Below are 20,590 nucleotides of genomic sequence, written 5' to 3'. Positions count from 1 at the left end.
ATCTAAAAATAGTTTTAGCGCATTTTTCTTATGCCTAAATCTTCTACCCTTTGCAAGAAAAAAATTGGATTTTCTGTAGTCGACTTTGGGGGGCCATTACTCCCTCCCTGGTTGAGATATGACCTTCAAACTTTGATATGTTCTAGTAGATGTCCCTAATAGTATCTGTATACATTTTTAGCTCTATATCTCAACTTTGAAGTGTTTAGCAGCCATTCTTGCAAAAGGTTGAATATTTGAGCATAAGAAAAATGCGCTAAAACCATTTTTAGATGTTGACACCTAAGTTTTGAATTTTAGATTTTACTGTAGTTTTTAAATATAAACTGAAATATTTTGTTGTTGTTCTATCAATTGCATTAAAAAACGAAGAAAATAAGCCATTAATCATTAAATTCTGATAACTATAAGTGGGCTAAAATTGCTTTCAAAAAAGTTCTCATAAAAAAAACACACTGTATTACGATTATTCAGTTCTGACACTATACAAGTGTTAATGTCCGTTTGTCCTACCGTTTCAGTGCTTCGCTTTTATGGATGTTGTCATCCTTGTTTAATTGTAGCTAGAAGTGCAGAAAATAACAATTTTTTTTTTTTTGGGGGGGGGGTTGTGGGTGTCCTGCCTCCTCCCCCCCCAAAAAAATAGTTATAAACCTTCCCGGGACTTATGAGAAGCTACCCTGTAAAGGAGAACCCGATCGGTGGAGCGGTTAGCGAGATCTTTCGGTACAAACAAACAGACAGATAGACATCGTTCTACTTTGTATTATAGATACTAGTGGCACGGTCTGAGTTAGGCTTATCTATGGTATAGGTCTGAAAGGGGCTGTTAAAAAAACTGAACCCAAAAAGTTTGCCATCTAGTGTCTAATTAAATTACCTGAAAAGGTCCGAAGGGATATAAGGTATTTTTTAGGCTAAAATTCTCTTAAATTTGCGCCTCGAAATTTAAATTAATAGTTTAAATTGTTTCAGAAAGGGTGTAAATAGCCGGGGTCTTCCAGATTGGATAGATATACCACTGTTTATCGCGATTAAAGCATCTCTATAATAAAGTCTGTTTTAAACATCATGTATTCGAGAAATTTACATAATTTATTAGACTTTTTAAAACTATTAATATGAGTTGTATTGTTATTCTGTGAGTAGCTTCGATTTTATGGATATTTTCATCCTTGCAATTAATATAAGAATATAGGTATATATATATATTATAAATTGAGACTTGGGTAAATATAATTACTATTACGCCAGTGTAACCATAGAGAGGCTTTCCAAGAAATGTACACCTTTATAACAAAACTTTTGAGGTTAGAATTTTACAAATTTTAAGCAAGGATAATCTACTGCTAAAGTGTGTCTGTGTGTTTTTACGGATAGCTCTTATTGAAAATCAAGCCAATAGGTATATTATTTCTGTGTAATAAGTGTAGCAAAATTCCGTCCATTTCAAATTTAATTATTATATTCCTAATAATTACTTTTAGAAATGGTGGTTCATTATAAGATTAGGGATTTACGCTTCTGGCTTCATCTAGATATGAGAAAATCAACTTGATACCAACTTTAAATCTAAAATTGTAGTTTAAAAAAAAGTAGCTAGTTTTATATTTTACCGGCCAGGCGGACGTATGAACTAATTTTAATATAACAAATATTTAATTTGAGACATCAAAAGTTTTGGAGCGCCTGTTGCTTTTTTTAATATACGTTTAATGTAAATATAAAAATAGTTTCTAGCGTCAATAATTCTATATAAATTACTGCACATTAATCCTTATAAAGAAGTACTAAAGGATCTCACTAACCGCTGAACTGATATGGTTCTACTTTACAGTAGTGAAGCTTTTCATAGGTCTAAGGAAAATAATAACTATTTTGAGGGTAGGGTACCACTTCCCTTCTAAGAGAAAAAAAATATTTTCTTTTTAAAATAATATTAAGAGTTGTGTCGACCTTTCCCCTTCTTTCAAGTGCCCTTAGAGGCCTCTAAGGGAGTAGCCAATACTTAGATTTACATTATAATACAATTATAATGTTATCTAATAGAATAATGTCCCTAGAACCCGTCATATAATGTAGACATTACACAGCGTTGTTACGGGTGAATCGATTTATAAAAATAAACCAGAAACCCGTATTTCCATTTCAGTTTCAGTATTAGCTCATGTTCGATAAGTTTACATTTAATTTAAAGCAAAGCTTTATATTATTAGATCTTTCCGTTAATAAAACATAAGTTATTCATTAATTTTAGATTTGTAATATAAATTCAAGAAGATGATTAAAGTCCCTCCACAGATTATGACGTCATACGATAGAATAATCAATGAGAGGCCAGCATAAGTTTATTGGTCAACTACAGTGTATACTGGCCTCTCATTGGCTATTCTATAGTATGACGTCATAATCTGTGGAGGGACTTTAATTATCTTCTAAATTCAAACTTAGTAAGCTGATTCCTATAACACTTAGGTACAAATTATACTGGTAACCAAAGTTTATTGTACTGAAGTTTAGCTTAAAAAATAGGATATTTTGTTTGGTTGGTAAAAACTAACAACGTCTAAAATTTTTCTTCAATAGTTTTATTCTTAAATTATTAAACCTTAATGTACACTGTTTACTTTATGTTTTAATTAACATATTCTCTTATTTGTTGGATTAAAATCTTTGGGTACTAGAAAGGTTGATTCAAATTAACGTTCAATATTTTCAATATACAAAAGGGGTTTGGAGTTTGAATTCTAAGTTATAGGTAGGGGGGGGGGGGGGAGGGTAAGGAGGAGGAATATAATACTGATTAGTGTACAGCATACAGACAGACCGGACAAGTTAAAGAAGAGATCAACTTTAAAAAAATTATAATTGTTAGAATAATTAGTTTGTCTATTGGTAGCTGGACTAAGTGCCTCAAAATCAGCCATGTGACGTCATAAAAAAAAGGATATGAGAGGAGAAGTGGGAAAGAATACCCCTAAAAAGTTATAAATAATCCCTCATTTTCATGACGTAACAAGGCTGATTTTTTGAGACACTTTGTCCGGCTACGTCTATTGCCTTGATGACCCAAATTAGAGTTATAAGTTATATGTTTAACTTCTTGACAGTTTGACATAAACAAAATGTTTGACAGATTCTATCTTAAATAGATAGTATAGGAATAGACATATATATAGGATGAAAATATCATTGACCCTTTTTGTAGCAGACAAGAAAATTAGGGTATAGTCCCTTTCATGACAACGCCTCTTAAGGGGCGTTTCGTTGTATTTTCACAGTAGCGTTTCTCCTAATTATAGCTCCTACGGGGCAATCACCTAACCTAACCTTAAATAATCTATCAAATGATACTTTGAAAATACTTTGTTACGAAAAGGTCTATATCCGAAAATTAGAAATAAAATATAACGATAAGGGAATAAATTTTGAATATCAAAAAACAATTACAAAAATATAGAAATTTAAATAAACAAAATTCCTAAACAATATTATACTTAAACTATATCCTATTTTTAAAAGCGAAGCTTTTCTATTATTAGGGTCGGTCCGTCCGGCCGAGACAGATAGCTTTTTTCGTTAATTTAGGCATGTTAGAATTGTCCTATCAATTTTAAACTTTGTACGGTGGTTCCTGTAGTAGTTAGGTACGATTTAGAAATCGTAGTAACTCTATAATCATTACCAAAATGTCCGTAGGTCCATTTTAAACATGTTGATTTTCAACTTTTTTAACAACTAATTTTTATGTGATCTAATTATCCGATTAATCTAATTTTTGGTACATTAATTCCTAGAACAACAGAGTACAATATTATAAGCGAAGCAACTCTATAATCATAAACATTATCCTGTATCAATCAGTTTTTAAACAAATTTACTTACAATTTTACTTTGACTCTTATAAATTTATATTCTGATTATTCAGTTCTGACACTATACAAGTATTAATTTCTTGTTTGTCCTACCGTTTCAGTGCTTCCTTTTATGGATGTTGTCATCCTTGTTAAAAATTACATTTAGGACATTACAGTTGAAGCATATTATAACTCTATTCTTTATCGTTATTTTGTTTTACTTGATTTTATAGGGGTTAGGATTAGGAAATAAATTATAATTAGGATACGCAGTTTCAAGAACATGAAAGGCAAATATTTAAGAAATTATTAAAGGTTACAATTTCTCGCAAAGTTAATCTATAACTATGGTTAGTTCTTTCATCCGTTATACTGTAAATTAAAATTACATATGAGTGTCTGTAACATTTTTTATAACAGAATGTTAGTGCAGACAAAAGAAGACCTACAATTACTCGATAATGCCCAGTTATTTCGCAGTGCACATAAATGCGCGAAAAGGACTTATTTTTTTGCGTATTCTTCAGAGTAGCTTTCACTATGCATTATTGGATCTTGGCTATTCCAGATTATTTATAGGCTTCTTTTGCCGCCTAAAATAGAGTAAGGCATGACTTTAACGTTCAGCTGTTTTGAAGAAAATCGGTACCAGGAACATTTTACCGTAAATTGCACTAGATGCGAATGTTGATTATCTAACAATGATTACAACACCCATAAATAAATCATGTATGGATATACGGACAAATTGATTTACGTAGCAGATGTTCAGTGGCCACAAAAAGAGAGGGATAAATAGAAAGAGAATGAAGGATATGATATATTATGGAAAATCATGAAACCTTTTAATTAGAATATAAATACAAATCACAATTATCATGTATGTACAAATGGACAAGGTGATTTAAAGAGCAGATATTCAGTGGTAATAAAACGAGAGGAAAAACAATGTATTCTATGTTGGGGTATTTCAGTAATATATAAAAACAAATATAATATTTTTAGCAAGAAAATTAAACAGAAATATAAATCCTTATTTTCATTATTTTGTCTATGCGTGAGTGTTTGTGTGTGTGTGTGTGTGTGTTGTGTGTGAGTGTGTGTAATATGAAATGAATTATATGTCGCAATTTTAGCTTTTTTGTGTCCCATGTTAGTTGAGTTAATTTAGAGTTTCAGGATGTACTTTCCCTAAAAGTTAATAAGCTATTTTTAAAGGGCTTTTTTATTTGCTAGATTTTTCATTTAAAAATTCACAACAATATCTTATCTTTTTTAGACTTTCTTTAAAAACGAAGAACAGAATTATTTAACGTTAAATTTTTTTATATTGGAGATTTTAATAAACTGTCTAAAGTGTAAGAATTGACCCTTTAATCGCACGACCTTTGTTTGGAAATCGCAACGTATATAACTTGTAACTTACCACTATTAGTACCCCTACCTAAGTATATAATAATTCTGCTATCTTTTTTTAGCGTCTCTAGCACGAGACAAAAATATTTCCTCTATTTGATATTGGCATTGCAAATAGATAGTTTTATTATTATCACTTGAATAGTACACTTGATTTTTATGTTCTATAACAAATTGAACTCTGTAGCGAGCTAATATAACAATTATAGCCTTATTTACACCATCCCCTCCCCTCTTTCTGGAAAAACGCCCGACGAATAAATGCAAGGGGATATTGCAACCTAAATTGACGAAAAACTTTCTCCTGTCATAATGTCCACGAATATAATACATACATTAGATAGATAGATAATAAGATTTTATGGTTCTAATTCACATGTGTTGACCAAATTATTTTCACATTTTTGTCCTTCTTTTGCCATTACCAAAAGTATTTATATTATTATGGCAGGGCACTTTTGGATGTAGTAAGTTCACGATAAATGTTGCTACTGATAGAATCAAGTATTTCCAAAATTAGCCAAAAATGATTTTTAAGATATTTTTCATGGGAACTTAGATCACTCAAGAATAGCTATTTATCGCATAATTTTATGGAAGCTTTCCGCGGATATTAAAATATAAAAAAAACATTTCTTTTCATACCCGAGGGTTTTACGAAACTGGATCTGATTTTTTATTTTATTATTGGTGAAAAACGTTCTGTAATACGATGCTATACATGTTTTTACAGTATGGCTGAGAACCGGTTAAAATCCAGCAAACATTAATTGGTTTCAAAGACATACTTAAAAATATGTTTTCTTTAGTGACACATTTTAGCCTAGGATTTTAACATATAAAACAATGAATAATAAATTGATGAACGATAAACAAAATCACCCCTTCTGTAAATTAAATCATTTGTGGAAAAGTTTAGACACTGAACGTTTGTATAAACCAATGAAGATTCAATAAAAGTCCCCAAAGCTTTCATGCCAACAAATTAGGGATTGTGTGACAATAATTGGAGACCAGTATAATTTGTCAGGGATCTAAAGGGATAACACAATGGCCAATAAATTAATATACATACACAATGATTATACACAAAATTAGCCCTTCTGTAGCGTAAGATTATTGGTTGAAACGTTTGAACACTCAAATAATTTACAGTCCGATGTCCACACCCTTCCAGCATTGTATTATAAAAATTATAATTTTGAAATCCCAAAACAAAAACATATTTTATTTCAGAAGCATATTGACTACTAAATAATAGGATTAAAAAGACGCCAGTGGCTATAAAATCAGTCTGGATTATAACGCCGAAACCCCGCCACCCGCCGTTTACAACCCCGGTTCAACAAATATGTGGGACGATAAACAAAATCAAGGTATTTATTGCATCGTATTATAGACAGCTTTCCGCGTATATCAAAATTAAAAATTATAAAATTGTCTATAATACGATGATTTACATAATTTTATATGAGACTGAGAACCGGTTCTAATTCAGCGGATACTAATCGGTTTTCGAAGCCATACTTTAAACAGATAGAAAGATACATCAATCAATAAACAATTAGATTTGTAGAAAATTTGTTATCTTATAGATTTATAAATTAAAATATGTCTTTTAATTGTTACCTAATACTTTAATTACTGAAATACAAAAGAAGTATTTTTTTATTTAAATAAATATCTAAAATTTTCTCATATGACCTAATTCACTCTTATTTCATGCATGAATTTTTAATGCATTTAATAATAGAACTATTACAGTTGAATACAATTACGTTTAAATTTAATGAAATATTCATATTAATGATTTTATGCAAATTATTAATGGAAATTATGTATATGTTATTCATTATTACAAATTGTTTTTATTTTATAGCTGAAGATAATATGTCACTTTTTCTATGGAATTTTTAAAAATATTTTTTTAACGGTTTATTTATGTTTAGGGGTCATTTTTAGTCTTTTGTAATATTTAAAAAAAAACAAATTCTTTTTGTTTGTTATTTTTTACTAATTGCCTTTTTTTGCGTTTTTTCCAAATGTTCTAATTGATATATAAGTAATATTGTATAATTTAATCATTATAAGTTGTGTACATAAATTCATTATGCATTGTGTATCCGTTAATATCTCTGGATTTAGCGGTAATATAAGCCAGGTTTTTGTGTGGAAGTGAGGGCACACTTCAGAGCTCATACATGCAAAATACTAATTTTCAAATTATAATTATATCATTTACCAAATAATGGTAATATGTGTTCGTACATATATATCATACGGGAACGTCATTAAAATAGTCACCCAAAACGCAGCTACTCTATACTTACCATATAAAATGTCCGTACGACATTATGTAAAAGTACTTTATCTTGAAGGTTAAATGATAATCATTATTTTTGTTTCAAATTATTAATTTTTATAAAATAACGACTTCATTGTCCTCTAGTGGTACTTTGAAATAATTTTTGGTAATTCTCTTGGGAGGTTGTAGGTTCTCTCTCTCATTAATAGCTATAAAATTATAAAAGGAAGATTCAGAACCATTTCGTTTAAATATCCAGATAGATACAATGACATCCTGTTACTTTAATATCAAGATGTATAAAGACTCGCATTAATTTTAAAGTGGGACATTTTACTTGTCGCATACCTTGTAAATATAAGGAAAATACATGAAAATTGTCGAAAAATTGGTCACTTGGGACTCTTTTGTTTATAAAAAAATGTAATTAAAAAATTAAAAAACTTAAACTTTTCAATTTGGACCTTCTCAATGGAAATAAACGGATGGGAACTAATAAAAAGTAAGATTTTGTTTGGAGCATATTTTATACTTTTTGGGTTTTTCTCGAGCTAATAAATAATGTTAAAATGTTTATTTACCAAAATATTCAGAACAATGGATCATGGAAAGAAAACGAAGTAGTGGGTTTCTTCGTATTTTCAAATTAGCTTTAAATAGATCATTATAGGTTAGGTAAATGTTAATGATTGCCATGCAGGGTTAGGAAATATGCCACGCAGAGTTAGAGCCCCGCACAGGGGCTAGAAATAGGAGAAAAGCTAATGTGAAAATACGACGAAACCAGCTGCTTTGTTTTCTTTCTATTATCCAAAACAACCTTTTTTATACTTTTAAAACAGTATTTTAGTGGTTATTTGCTTTCATACTTATGTATGTATGTAGGAGTATTTAGGTTGCTTATTTATTTCTTTAGGCTAGGTAAGCTTACCCCCGAATGGTTAGGACACTGTTGTTTTTGTCCCCCCCCCCCAACCAAAGATATTTGGGGTGGGGGTATCAATGTTTGACAGGCACTTTAAGGAAAATCACCTAATTAGTTCCAAAGGACATAACAACAATTAACTACAATTATATTTCTTTCATTCAACAACATTATCAAGATGGATAAATAGATCCATAAGTAGCGCAGCAAGATTACCTATTTCTCACGGATAAAAAAAAATTTACAATCATAAGATTAAAACCAGTTTTTTTAGCCCCGAGATGCTCATATATTTTAAAAATAATAATCTAGGTATTTTTTGTTTAATGTACAAGCATACAATGTAGCTTCGTTCCTTAAAAATGATAAATACTTTCTCCTATATATTTAATGTCCTTTCATAATGATAAATACTTTTACATTAATAGAAATTTTTTATATAGCATATTTTTGCATATTGATTATTTATTAATGTAATTAATTTTTAATAACATAATTTCTATAACAGTTAAATAAATTTTACAAGAATAAGAAATGAAATATAATCAATTGTTGTTTAGGTTATGCAAGGTTATATAAAGTTAGTTAGATTTTCGAATGGTTAGGTATCAATTTTGAAATTAATGTGTTTGAGGCTTTTGAAATAAATTTTTATTTACAAATTACCCTTATTAAAGTAACAAAACAAAAGAAAAGGACCTTTTTAAATATACAAGCGGTCACGCCACTAGAGGCCTCTAAGGGCACTTGAGGTGTGGGGTGTTTGGTCGACCGCCACCTCTTTACCATTTTAGTTTTAAAAAGAAAAAGTAAAAAAGTCATTTCCCCAAATTAGTTCTAAACCTTCCAAGGACCTATAAGAAGCTATATATCGGTTCAGCAGTTAGTAAGATCCTTCGGTACAGACAGATAGACAGAAGACATCCTTTTAATTTAGTATATACATAGATATGTGTTTAATAAACTGTTTACTAATGCAGAAAATATTTTTTATTTGGAAGCATAGGCGTCCAAGGGGGGGGGTAATGGGCCATTTGGCACCCCCAAACGATTTTGGGGGTGCCGTAGGCACCCCCAAAATTTTGTGAACAATACCCCCCCCAAAAAAAAATTACCCCTACCTTGGGGGTGCCGTAGGCACCCCCAACGATTTTAGGGGGGGTATTTACCCCCCCAAACCATTTTGGGGGGGTAAATACTCCCCCCAAAATAGAAAATCTCTAACAGAAAAAATTTTAGCGCGCTTCGCGCGCATTTTTAATACTAAATTTTTTATAAAATTAAAATTACCCCCCCAAAAATTTTACCCCGGGGGTAAATTTTGGGGGGGGTAAACAAATTTTACCCCTGCCAACAGATTTCAGGGGGGGTAATTACCCCCCCCCAAGCAAATTTTACCCCCGGGGTAAAAAATTTGGGGGGGGTAAAAAAAATTTGTGGCGCGCTTCGCGCGCCATTTTACCCCCCCCAAAACCAAATTACCCCCCCCTTAAAAAAATTTTAACCCCCCCAAAATAAAAAGCTTGGACGCCCCTGTTTGGAAGCTTTACAAAGTGTCTCAAAAATATCAGCCATGTGACGTCATAAAATTAAGTTATAGTCCATCTCTTTTTTAGGAGTTTTTTCCCCATTCTTTCACTCTTTCATCCCTAATTTTTATGACGTAACATGGCTGATTTTTTGAGACACTTTATAAAGTTTTTTTGTTCTAGCTAAAGTGGAGAGGTTTGGTGAAGGATGGGAGAGAGACCCAAACCACCTGAACACACACTTGCAGGTCAGGCGGAAATAAAGTAATAGAATGTTTGACTGTCTAATATTTTGGGAAGCTTTGTAATGATGCAAAAAGCATCCAAGAGGAGGGGGAGGGGGTAAGGGGTGTTAACTTCCCTCAGAATTTTAAAAAATATATTAGATTATCCCCCTCGAACCTTGTAAACCTTAATTTCCCCCCCACTCCAAATAAAAGCATAGACGTCCCTGGCAGAAAGTCCTAGAGTTTGAGTTTTTACCAATAAACTTCAAATTTACCATTTTTTTGTTGTTAAAATGTTAAAAGATCTAAAATATTTCCAACCCTCTAATTGTATATTGTTATGAAAATATTTATTATTTTATTGTTCTAAAATGAGACTTGTTTACAATTCAAAAATTTATTTATTTTTAGAAATTAACTAATGCTTATAGAGTTATAAAAAAACAATGTAATATGAAATTAGAGAATTTTATTTCTATTATGTTATTTTCGAATTCTCATAAACACATTTATAAATCATTTATGTCATCAAAACAACACATTTTATAGCTTCAGTTTTTGTGACATGTGTTTTTTATAATATACTCTAGGCTGATATAATTGTTGAAGAAGATATCTTTTACCTACTACTGCTATATCAGTCACGTGATAATATGATAAAGAATTTATAATGGAGGGCAAAGTTATCACTATAGTTAAGAATTCATACCATGGGTTGACACCACAGTTTCTATTACTAAAAATTAATACTCAATAAATATAGAACACCTAGATGAAAAATCCTTCAATTGGACCAATGAGAACAAATTTTAGAAACAATCCAAGTTAATTGTTAATTGTGCACATTTTGATAAAAAGAACAGTTATTTCTTTATTCTATCCTTTTTAAACTAAATCTACGTCTTCTAGAAATTGATTTATAAGTTGGATACTCAACGCATATGAGCTAGAATATCCCATACATACAATTTTTGTGTCCTATGTTTTTGAAATAAAAATCATATTAAATATTTATTTTTTAGGTGATGTGGGATGATATAATCGGGGAACCCGAAGGTCTCAGATCTCTGGACTGTACTTGGAATTGTTCCAGAAAATGTTTTCAGGTAGTATTACAAAGGATATAAAAATACATGGATATATTGACTTGGGAAAATTTGTCGTAAATTTAGTTTGCTAATGTGGACCTCATTTATTGGTCAAATCATTCATCCAGTAAGAGGGAAAGGGTTGGAAAAAGGAGTTTCATTGTTATTTTAGCTTTAAGTTTTAATTCTTAAAAAAATACTTACAAAAAGTATCCTTTAAAGATTTGTTAATATGTTTCTTGTTAACTTTCTGAGCTTTATTTTTTATATCACTATTAAAAGTATAAATTTGTTTAAATATTCTTCAAAATTTACAAACTGAGCATTCAAATAGATATTCTACATTTTTAAACTAAATAAAATATTTATATACTTAATATTTATATGTGGGAAAAATAAATCTTTTTCTCCTTTTTTCAAATCCAATAAATTTATGTATAGTGCACCATGAATGGATGTTATATTCTGATGACTATCCTGGTGGCTCCTTGCTTTGCCTTCTGTGCTGGAATCAGCTTTGCTTGTCTCTCATTTCAGGTAGAATAATAGATAAATAGATTGTTAGATTAAATATTAGATTTATTGTTCCAAGGATTAATAGAAATAATGTTAGATTAATTGTAAGATTGAATAGTCTATTGTTTATAAGGTTGAATTCTACACTGAGTGTTAGATTGAATACTTGATCTATTATTGATTGAATTCTATACTAATTTTTATATAAGTTTTTATATTGACTATAATAGAATTAGTGTAGATTGAATGATAGATTGATTATTAGATTTAATAATAGATTTATTGCTAGATGCTATTGTGAGAGATAGATTAAGTCTGATTAATGATAATTAGTATTTTATCTAATATTAAGATGATTGCTGATTGATTTATATTAAATGATAGATTGAATTTGAGATTAAATAATAAATGAATTCTTAGAATAAATGAATACTAGAATTTGTGTAGATTGAAGGCTACATTGAATGATAGATTTAATGCTAGATCAGTTGTTAATTTTAATTGATAGAGATTGATTATGAGGTTAAATGCTACATATACATGTATATTTCAATTCATAGTTAAGTTTTTAGAATATTAAGATTAAAATAATTAAAAATTCAAATTTATCCATAAAGATATGATAAAACAAAAACATAAATTATTTTTAGCATGTATGGGCGGCAGGACCTGCGCTAAGGCATTGCAAGATAAACTTTGCCTACTTCAGGTTAATATCATTTTAACTAATTCCTTTTATTTAGCATATTTGGGCTAATGGACCTGCGCTTAGACATTGCAAGATTAACTTTGCCTTTTTCAGGTGAACATATCATTTTATTTAAAATTCATATGTCAAAATAAATTTCAAAACGAATAACCATAACATAAAATTTTAGAAAAGTAGTTGGTAGTCCGTTTTTATTTAGTTTATCTCATGGCAATCATTATAAAAGCAAATTGTATAGGTTTATTTTTTATTTTTTTGGTATAGTAGAATTTGTAACCATTTTGGAGTCGCTGAAAAGTTAAAAGCAAAAAATAAATCTTTAGATGTAAAAACAATAAATGTAAAAGTATAGATGTATAATCAAGACTACTTCACCCAAGTGGTGGAGACCCTTTTCGTCTGCTATAAAATTGCTTTGACTGGATTCAGCTGTTTTTATATTTCCGACGCTGATTTTAAAGACCCAACACAAAATAGGACCAGGGTCCCCGCCCTGTGGTCAGAGTTGAATATAGCTCATACCCCCTCTATTGTTTTACTTCGTAGGTAGGAAGAAAGATAGATCACTCTAGGAAAAATATTAATTGTATTGGATTGTCCCATCCCTAAATTGCTGGTTGTCCCTGAGAAAACTATTTAATCTCGCCCTTGGATACTAATACCTAGCAGCTATTTACTATATTGGTGGGTTCTAACAATAAATGGTAATTCATTATTACAGCATATTTTAAACAGCAGGATAAATTGCGGTTTTCCTCATATTGCATTTGGACTGAAAAGTAAAAATCTTAATTAGGGTGATTAGATTAGGTTATCTTAAACAAATTTTGGAAGAGCCCCGAAAGGCTATAGCCCTAGTTACAAATAAATGAAGTTAGGGTTTCAGTGGTCTATGAATAGGTTTTAAATAAAGTACCACAGATATTATGTTTAAATTATACAGCTATTATCAGAATTAGTTGTCCATGTACATTGTAAATGTCTGTTAAGCCTTTAAGAATACAGTATCAGCGGCTGTACTTTTTAACTAACACACATTTATTCAAAGTTGAGTCTTTTTATTGTTATTATTTGTCCAAAAATCTTTGATAATAATTACTAAGTGTTTTTTAACATTACATTTTTTGAGCTTTGCTTTTATTGACGTTTTCTTGCTTAATAATACTGTAATCATAACATTTCAAATAACTAAAGACACCTCTCTGAGAATTCATTAGGAATAGTGATTTGTTCTTCTGTAATTAGTCCTTCCGTTAATACATGCATGGGTGGATAGATAGATAGATAGATTAATAGATATATGGATACTGGATACATAGGTAGATAGATTTGTTATTCTGTAATTAGTCCTTCCATTAATACATGCATGGGTGGATAGATAGATAGATTGATAGATATATGGATACTGGATACATAGGTAGACAAATTTGTTATTCTGTTATTAGTCCTTCCGTTAATACATGCATGGGTGGATAGATAGATAGATTAATAGATATATGAATACTGGATACATAGGTAGACAAATTTGATATTCTGTAATTAGTCCTTCCATTAGTACATGCATGGGTGGATAGATAGATAGATTAATAGATATATGAATACTGGATACATAGGTAGACAGATTTGTTCTTCTGTTATTAGTCCTACCATTAATACATGCATGGGTGGATAGATAGATTAATAGATATATGGATACTGGATACATAGGTAGACAGATCTGTTCTTCTGTTTTTAGTCCTACCATTAATACATGCATGGGTGGATAGATAGATAGATATATTAATAGATATATGGATACTAGATACCTAGGTAGACATATTTGTTCTTCTGTAATTAGTCCTACCATTAATACATGCATGGACGGATAGATAGATAGACTGAATATTCGATAGATTGTTAGATAGAATTAATGACCGATAGATGTTTAGACAAATCAATTTGTACCTTCAATAATTAGTGGCCCGTTTTATACTTGTATACAGTGCGAGTAAATTGGTAGATAGATAGATAGACAGATGAATAATTATTCAATAAATTTTTCGATAGATTGAATAACCGATAGCTGGATGAACAGATAATAAGTAAATTTATAGATATATAGATAGATAAATACACCTACCATTAAATAGATGGATAGATAATAGATTGATTTGTGCCTTAACAATTAGTGGTCCTCTTTCTTTTTACTTGTATACAATGCGAGTAAATTGGTACGGCCCATTTCAACAGGGATATGAAGGATAAATTTTTCTTTTTTGTGTTTTCTTTTTTTCGCACATTATCTACGATTTCTCAAAATATAAATAATACATCTCAGACCGGTTAGGATTCATATAATATAGGTTCGGCTAGTGATTAGAATAAAACACTAGAGGGGGAAGGGGTTAAATAACTTTATGTCTCCTTTTTGAGGAACTTGTGCCGTCTTTCAATTGTGTCTTTGAAAATCAACGAATAACGTTGGAAATATTAACACAGCCAAGTCGCTACAAAACGGCAGAAAGCCAACTAAAGGTCCTTAACAGGGGGATCCAGGTAGTTGTCTAGTTATACATATATATTACAAATGTATTGCTTGACAAGGCACTGTGATGAAAACCGCCTTTTATGCTGATTTCTGCTGAAATATCCCTGCAACCACTGCACTGGGGGAAATGCCTTTTCTTAATGGTGGTAACTAGATTAATTAATACAAGCCAGGATTCACATGAAAACATCCGCGGATAGCCATCCGCAACTTACGGCTGTAGATGGATTGCCATCCGCACAATGTGACGGCAGATGCTAAAATATTTCATCTTTGTGGTTGTATTTTAATGAACGTTTTTTTCTGCAAAAACGAAAGAATAGTTATTTATCGCATCGTATTATAAACAGGTTTATGTGGATATAAAAATGTACAATTATAAAATTAAAACAGTTTTGTTAGCCCCGAGATGCCGAAGGCACATACTGGCAAAACTGGTTTCAATATTATAATTGTATATTTTATATTCGTAGAAAACTAGATATAATACAATAATATGCAAGGTTTTTTCAGTATGGCTTATAACAGGTCCTAATCCAGCGGACATTAATCAGTTTCGAAGCCATACGGTAAAACTTATACCACAAAGCCGTAGAAATTAAAAATAAGAAAATTTTACACGTTGTTATCGAATAAAATCTTCCAATTCAACTCTCCTCAATAAAATAATGGTTGAAAAAAATTCATGTTTTTTATCGTAGGAAAATGGTTATGGTTTGTATGGCTGCATGCGTCGCCCCTTGTATGGAAACTGTAGGTGAAATTCATAGATAGTTGGACAGATTTTGAAGCGATGTAAAAGGTCATGTGTCAGTGATGTCATAAAAATACGTCATCTCTTTTTTTAGGGATTCCTTTCCTACTTCTCCTCATATCCCTCATTACTAAACGTATTTTTATGACGTCAAGTATAACACTTTCCAGCGCTTGTTGATTTTTATTAATGGAAAGTCAGACGAACGCTTAATATACTTATATATGGGGGGTATTTCTAGGGGGAGGGGGGAATCACTTATACCTTACCCCCTTGAAGTCCCTGTTACTCTATTAGTAATAAATCTATTATAAGAAATAATAAAACTCTCATACTAATATCTCTATTACCAGCCGACCTTGCCGACCTGTAGGTAAAATTTATAGATGGATAGACAGATAGATTTTTCAAATAGAAAGATATTATATTTTTGGGGGGTATTTCTAGGGCGAGGGGAGATAAATCTAATTTATTTTTAAAATGCATGGGGGGAATCACTTTTTCCCATACCCCCTTGATGTCCCCTCTGACTCTAGTAGTAATAAATCTATTATAGGAAATAATATAACTCTTTCACTAATAACTCTAATACCAGCCGACCTTGCCAATCAATAAATCAGCAAATAAATCCCGGAGAGGAAAAAAGGGCGGGGAAAAAAGAGAAATAAGATAAATTCTTCACATCAATCTTTATTTCCTTAATTAGTTTTAGAAAATCTCAAAAAATGCTACTCAAAAAAGGCTATTCTTAAAATATGCTAGTTACAAATGCGCATGTTTTATCCTTAATTATTTTCTAATTACAAAATTGAAGGGGGGAGGGGATGGTAAAGGTGTGATTAAAGATTTATATTTCATTTATACAAATTTTATCTTTCCAAACCTCAAAAGCCCCCTAAAATTTGTTTTGCCTCTTTGTGCCATCGATCAAGTGCCTTAGTTTTTGAAGACCAGGTAAATTTGGGAAATTTTATACCATAAATGTTGATTCTTCCCCTACCTCTACTCAATTAAGTTTTACCCCGTAAGAAAAAATATTGAGGAGAATACAATTTTCAGCGCCCTCCACGCCCCATTTTACCCCTCACTCCCGCAAAAAAAACTTCTTGCTAAGTCCTACACTTTTTGAAGAATTGACCTGAGGTGGATTCTTAAAAAAATTTGCCCCACTAATCGCTTAGTGGGGCAAAATTGTTTTCGTGAAAAATCCTCCAATATCACATAAAAAATCTACAAAAATAAAATAAAATCTTATGTTCATAACATTTCTATGATTTTGTTTATTTTTTGTGGATTTTTAATGTGATTTTGGTGGATTTATCGCGAAAACAATTTTGCCCCACTAAGCGATTAGTTGGGCAATATTTTTTTAAGAATCCACCTCTGTTTTTTAGTTCACTTTTCTCATGGTTGAATTCAAGATACATAAGTATATACAAAATATTAGAAGAGTAAAACTTTTTGAAATTTATTTTGTTTAGGTTTGGTTTGTTCTAAAGTCAAGGTGAGGTCTATCAAGGGAGATCCGGAGAAAGAAAGAGATGTGGGCGACATATTTATCACATAAGGTGTAGAGTAGCCGCGCTATTATGGATATGAATATGGCATATCTATTGGATATTGCATATGTATTACCTCTTTAATTATAAATATGTACCTATATGTCAATTTTTAAATTCTAAATGTGATCAAATAGTTTTGTAAATTTCCTTTTTCATCTGTTAAGGTATTAATGATTTAGAACCGGTTCTCATTAAAAACCGTGTATAGCACAATATTGCAGTCAATTTTCCTCAAAAATCATAAAATTCATACCAGTTTTGGTAGTCCTTGCCTTTGAACCCTCGCAGCTAACAAACTGGTTTTAATCTTATAATTTTTCATCTAAATATCCGCAGAAAGCTGTCAATGATACTATGCGAAAATAACTTCTTATCACTGAAACTAAAATATTTTTGAACAAAAAATACCCCATCTCCCCTGTAAATTTTTTCCTGTCCACTGTGGGGAGCAACTCTGCATGGCCTAAATCACTAGTCATCTTACATAACACTTACTTAACCCAACCTAACCTATACCGCCAATTTACAAGTTTTTATCTATTTCTAAGTTATACAATAGAGCTTACCCAAATCTAAACATTATAAGAAGAAAAAATTATTTTAAATAATCTAATAAAATTAATGTGTGTCAAAATTTTTAAAAGTAAAAAGATTAAACTTGAATATACCTGGATCTCATAAATGTGATGATTAAAGCAATGAACAAAAACTGGTTTTTAATTAGAATTATATTTATTTTCTTATTAAGTCATCTTATGAAAATATTTTTGATTTATTTTTGTACTAAATTCAAGATTAAATGAATTATTATTATTTTAAATTATTATTTGCTTTGTTATCAAAACTCTTTTGAATAAATGTAGTATTTTATAATTTATTTTTTTTCTATTTTATGTAAGATAAGTATATAACAAGGATGACAAAATACATATGTAACGAACACAAAAAAAACATGGATGGTCAGTTGAGTGCTATCTAAAAAGCATACCAACCCTATAATTGTTACCAAAAAGACTGAACGTCTATTCAAAACATGATGAATTTTTACTATATGATAACATTTTTGTATGTTATAATTAACTATTTATCTCATTTTTGAACAACAAGGTACAAAATTTTAAGCGAAGCTTCTCTATACTCAGGGGTTATAAATGTAACTATGTTCCTAAACAGTATCCTGTATTTACGTAATTTTGATAGTCTGTTTATTAAGTCCTGACATTTTAAGTAACATTCGTTTGTTCTAGAGTCTGATTTTAGATCTTTGCTTTTATGAATGGTATCAACCTTTTTTTCTGTTTATGATAAATATATTCATGGCAATGATAGGCATTGTTGACAAGAAGCTGATATAAAGAAAGATAAATAACAAATAAATCCTTGAATACCCCAACAGACAGACTAACAGACAAACAGACCGACCAACAATCATTACAATTATCATTCAAAGTAGGAAGTTTCTTACAAACCGCTAAAGTTTTTTTGAAAGCAAAGTTTTTTTTTGAATAGGGTTGATCCGTCTGTTTTTTACGGCTAGCTATGGTTATTAAATTAGGCATTTTAGAATAGTCCTATAGATTTGAAATTAGTATGGTAAATTCTAAATCAGGGAAGTACAACTTAAAAAGCGTAGTAATTCTGTAGGTATGCTCTTTACTAACAATTCGAAAGATAGACAGCTAAAATTACAGTGAAGACATATGATGCACTACTAATCTATACATTCATTTGTCTGTCTATCCTGTTTTAAAGGAGATATACCTCATTTTTTGAAGGTTTCGTGATTGTCTTTTGCATTTCTTTCTTTCTTTTCTTTGTTATGGCAAATGAATATCTGATCTATAACTCACTTTGTCCGTTTCTCTTTACCTTTTTTTGTTTCGCTACTTTAAGATATTGTCATTTATTAAAACTGAGCTGGATCTTTAAATCATTTTAGTGGTGGGCCAGATCGGGGTGAGCCAACTTTCCACCAATGAGACCACAGCATTAAATGAAATTCCGCGATGTGATTGGCTGAAATTCGGCTCACCCCGAACTGGCTCACCACTAAAATGATTTAATTATCCAGCTCTGTTTAAGCTGTAAGGCCAGAAAAAAATATTTACTGTTCTGAAAAACATCTAAAAAGCTTATTTTTTTTTATATAATATATAATATTGTATGTATTGTATATTACAATTATGGTAAAGAATAGCAAACGATTAGTATTTATGTTTACCTAAGTACTATAGATCCTATTGGTGTGTCTTTATTCAAGCAAAATATAATGTCTGATCAAAAATCAGGTGTAATGAATAATCATATTATATTTAATATTGATTCAAAAAGTTAAAAATCAACTTGTTTAAATTTAAAATGGACCGACTGACTTTTTGGTAAAAATTATAGAGTTCTTACGGTTTCTAAATTAAAAATAATAATCATCATGCTAAGTTTGAAATCGATAAGACGATTCATTCCTAAATCAATGAATGAAGAGCTATCCATTACTCATAATTTGTCCAGACGGACTTACAGACAGAAGAACATATCTTAATTATAGAGTAGCTATTTATATAAGGTTAACTGGTATTAATATAAAAGTTTAACAATTAAAGGTTTTGTTAAAGTCAAACTGAATAAAATTATTACATAATTACTCTCTCTCTCTCATTAGATTTCAAATATTTTTAATTGATATTATTTCATGCTATACTGTACCCACACTAATGTATTTATATATCTAAAGAATATCCCTCTGTTTATCCTATTTATAATATAATATTATTATGCTATATTATACCCACACCAATGTATTTATATATCTAAAGAATATCCCTCTGTTTATCCAATTATAATATAATATTATTATGCTATATTATACCCACACCAATGTATTTATATATCTAAAGAATATCCCTCTGTTTATCCAATTATAATATAATATTATTATGCTATATTATACCCACACCAATGTATTTATATATCTAAAGAATATCCCTCTCTTTATCCTATTGACAGAATCTATTACAAGAGAATTTGTCTATATGCCATTGCTTGTCATACTATTATTTATTTTTTATATTTAGAGGCGAAGCTACTCCATAACTCACTTTGAGCCTATGTCCGTATGTTTTTCTGTATTGCTATGGGGGAAATGTAATATTATCAAAGTCTGCAATTGAAAATATAC

The 20,590-nt window shown here is 30.4% G+C and overlaps 1 protein-coding gene across 2 annotated transcripts; it reads left to right on the top strand.

The window, feature by feature from the left end:
- Positions 1-6,507: 6,507 nt before the first annotated feature.
- LOC145331787 (caveolin-2-like) lies at positions 6,508-18,282 on the top strand. 2 transcript variants are annotated; one of them, XM_080176628.1, is made up of 7 exons: positions 6,508-6,649; positions 10,216-10,280; positions 11,282-11,365; positions 11,789-11,884; positions 12,607-12,665; positions 15,801-15,856; positions 17,335-18,282. In XM_080176628.1, exons 1-7 carry the CDS (start codon positions 6,625-6,627, stop codon positions 17,418-17,420), a joined length of 471 nt encoding a protein of 156 aa, XP_080032754.1. In that variant the 5' UTR covers positions 6,508-6,624; the 3' UTR covers positions 17,421-18,282. The 2 variants fall into 2 exon arrangements, with proteins under 2 accessions (XP_080032754.1, XP_080032753.1); XM_080176627.1 differs by lacking the exon at positions 12,607-12,665 and adding an exon at positions 12,514-12,572.
- Positions 18,283-20,590: the final 2,308 nt, after the last annotated feature.

The sequence above is a fragment of the Acartia tonsa genome, chromosome 11 (assembly GCF_053477335.1).
Source record: "Acartia tonsa isolate MP-2025a chromosome 11, ASM5347733v1, whole genome shotgun sequence".
NCBI classification, from domain to species: Eukaryota; Metazoa; Arthropoda; class Copepoda; order Calanoida; family Acartiidae; genus Acartia; species Acartia tonsa.
The sequence above is the reverse complement of the archived record's forward strand: the minus strand, read 5'-3'. Positions and strand labels throughout refer to the sequence as shown.

What these genes read in the sequence shown, in the direction of transcription:
- LOC145331787 (XM_080176628.1), top strand. Translation starts at nt 6,625, where the DNA reads ATGTGGGACGATAAACAAAATCAAG. An exon ending in GGACGATAAACAAAATCAAG is followed by an intron (nt 6,650 to 10,215) that starts GTATTTATTGCA and finishes TTTTTGTTCTAG; the next exon opens with CTAAAGTGGAGAGGTTTGGT. An exon ending in ATTAACTTTGCCTTTTTCAG is followed by an intron (nt 12,666 to 15,800) that starts GTGAACATATCA and finishes TTTTTATCGTAG; the next exon opens with GAAAATGGTTATGGTTTGTA.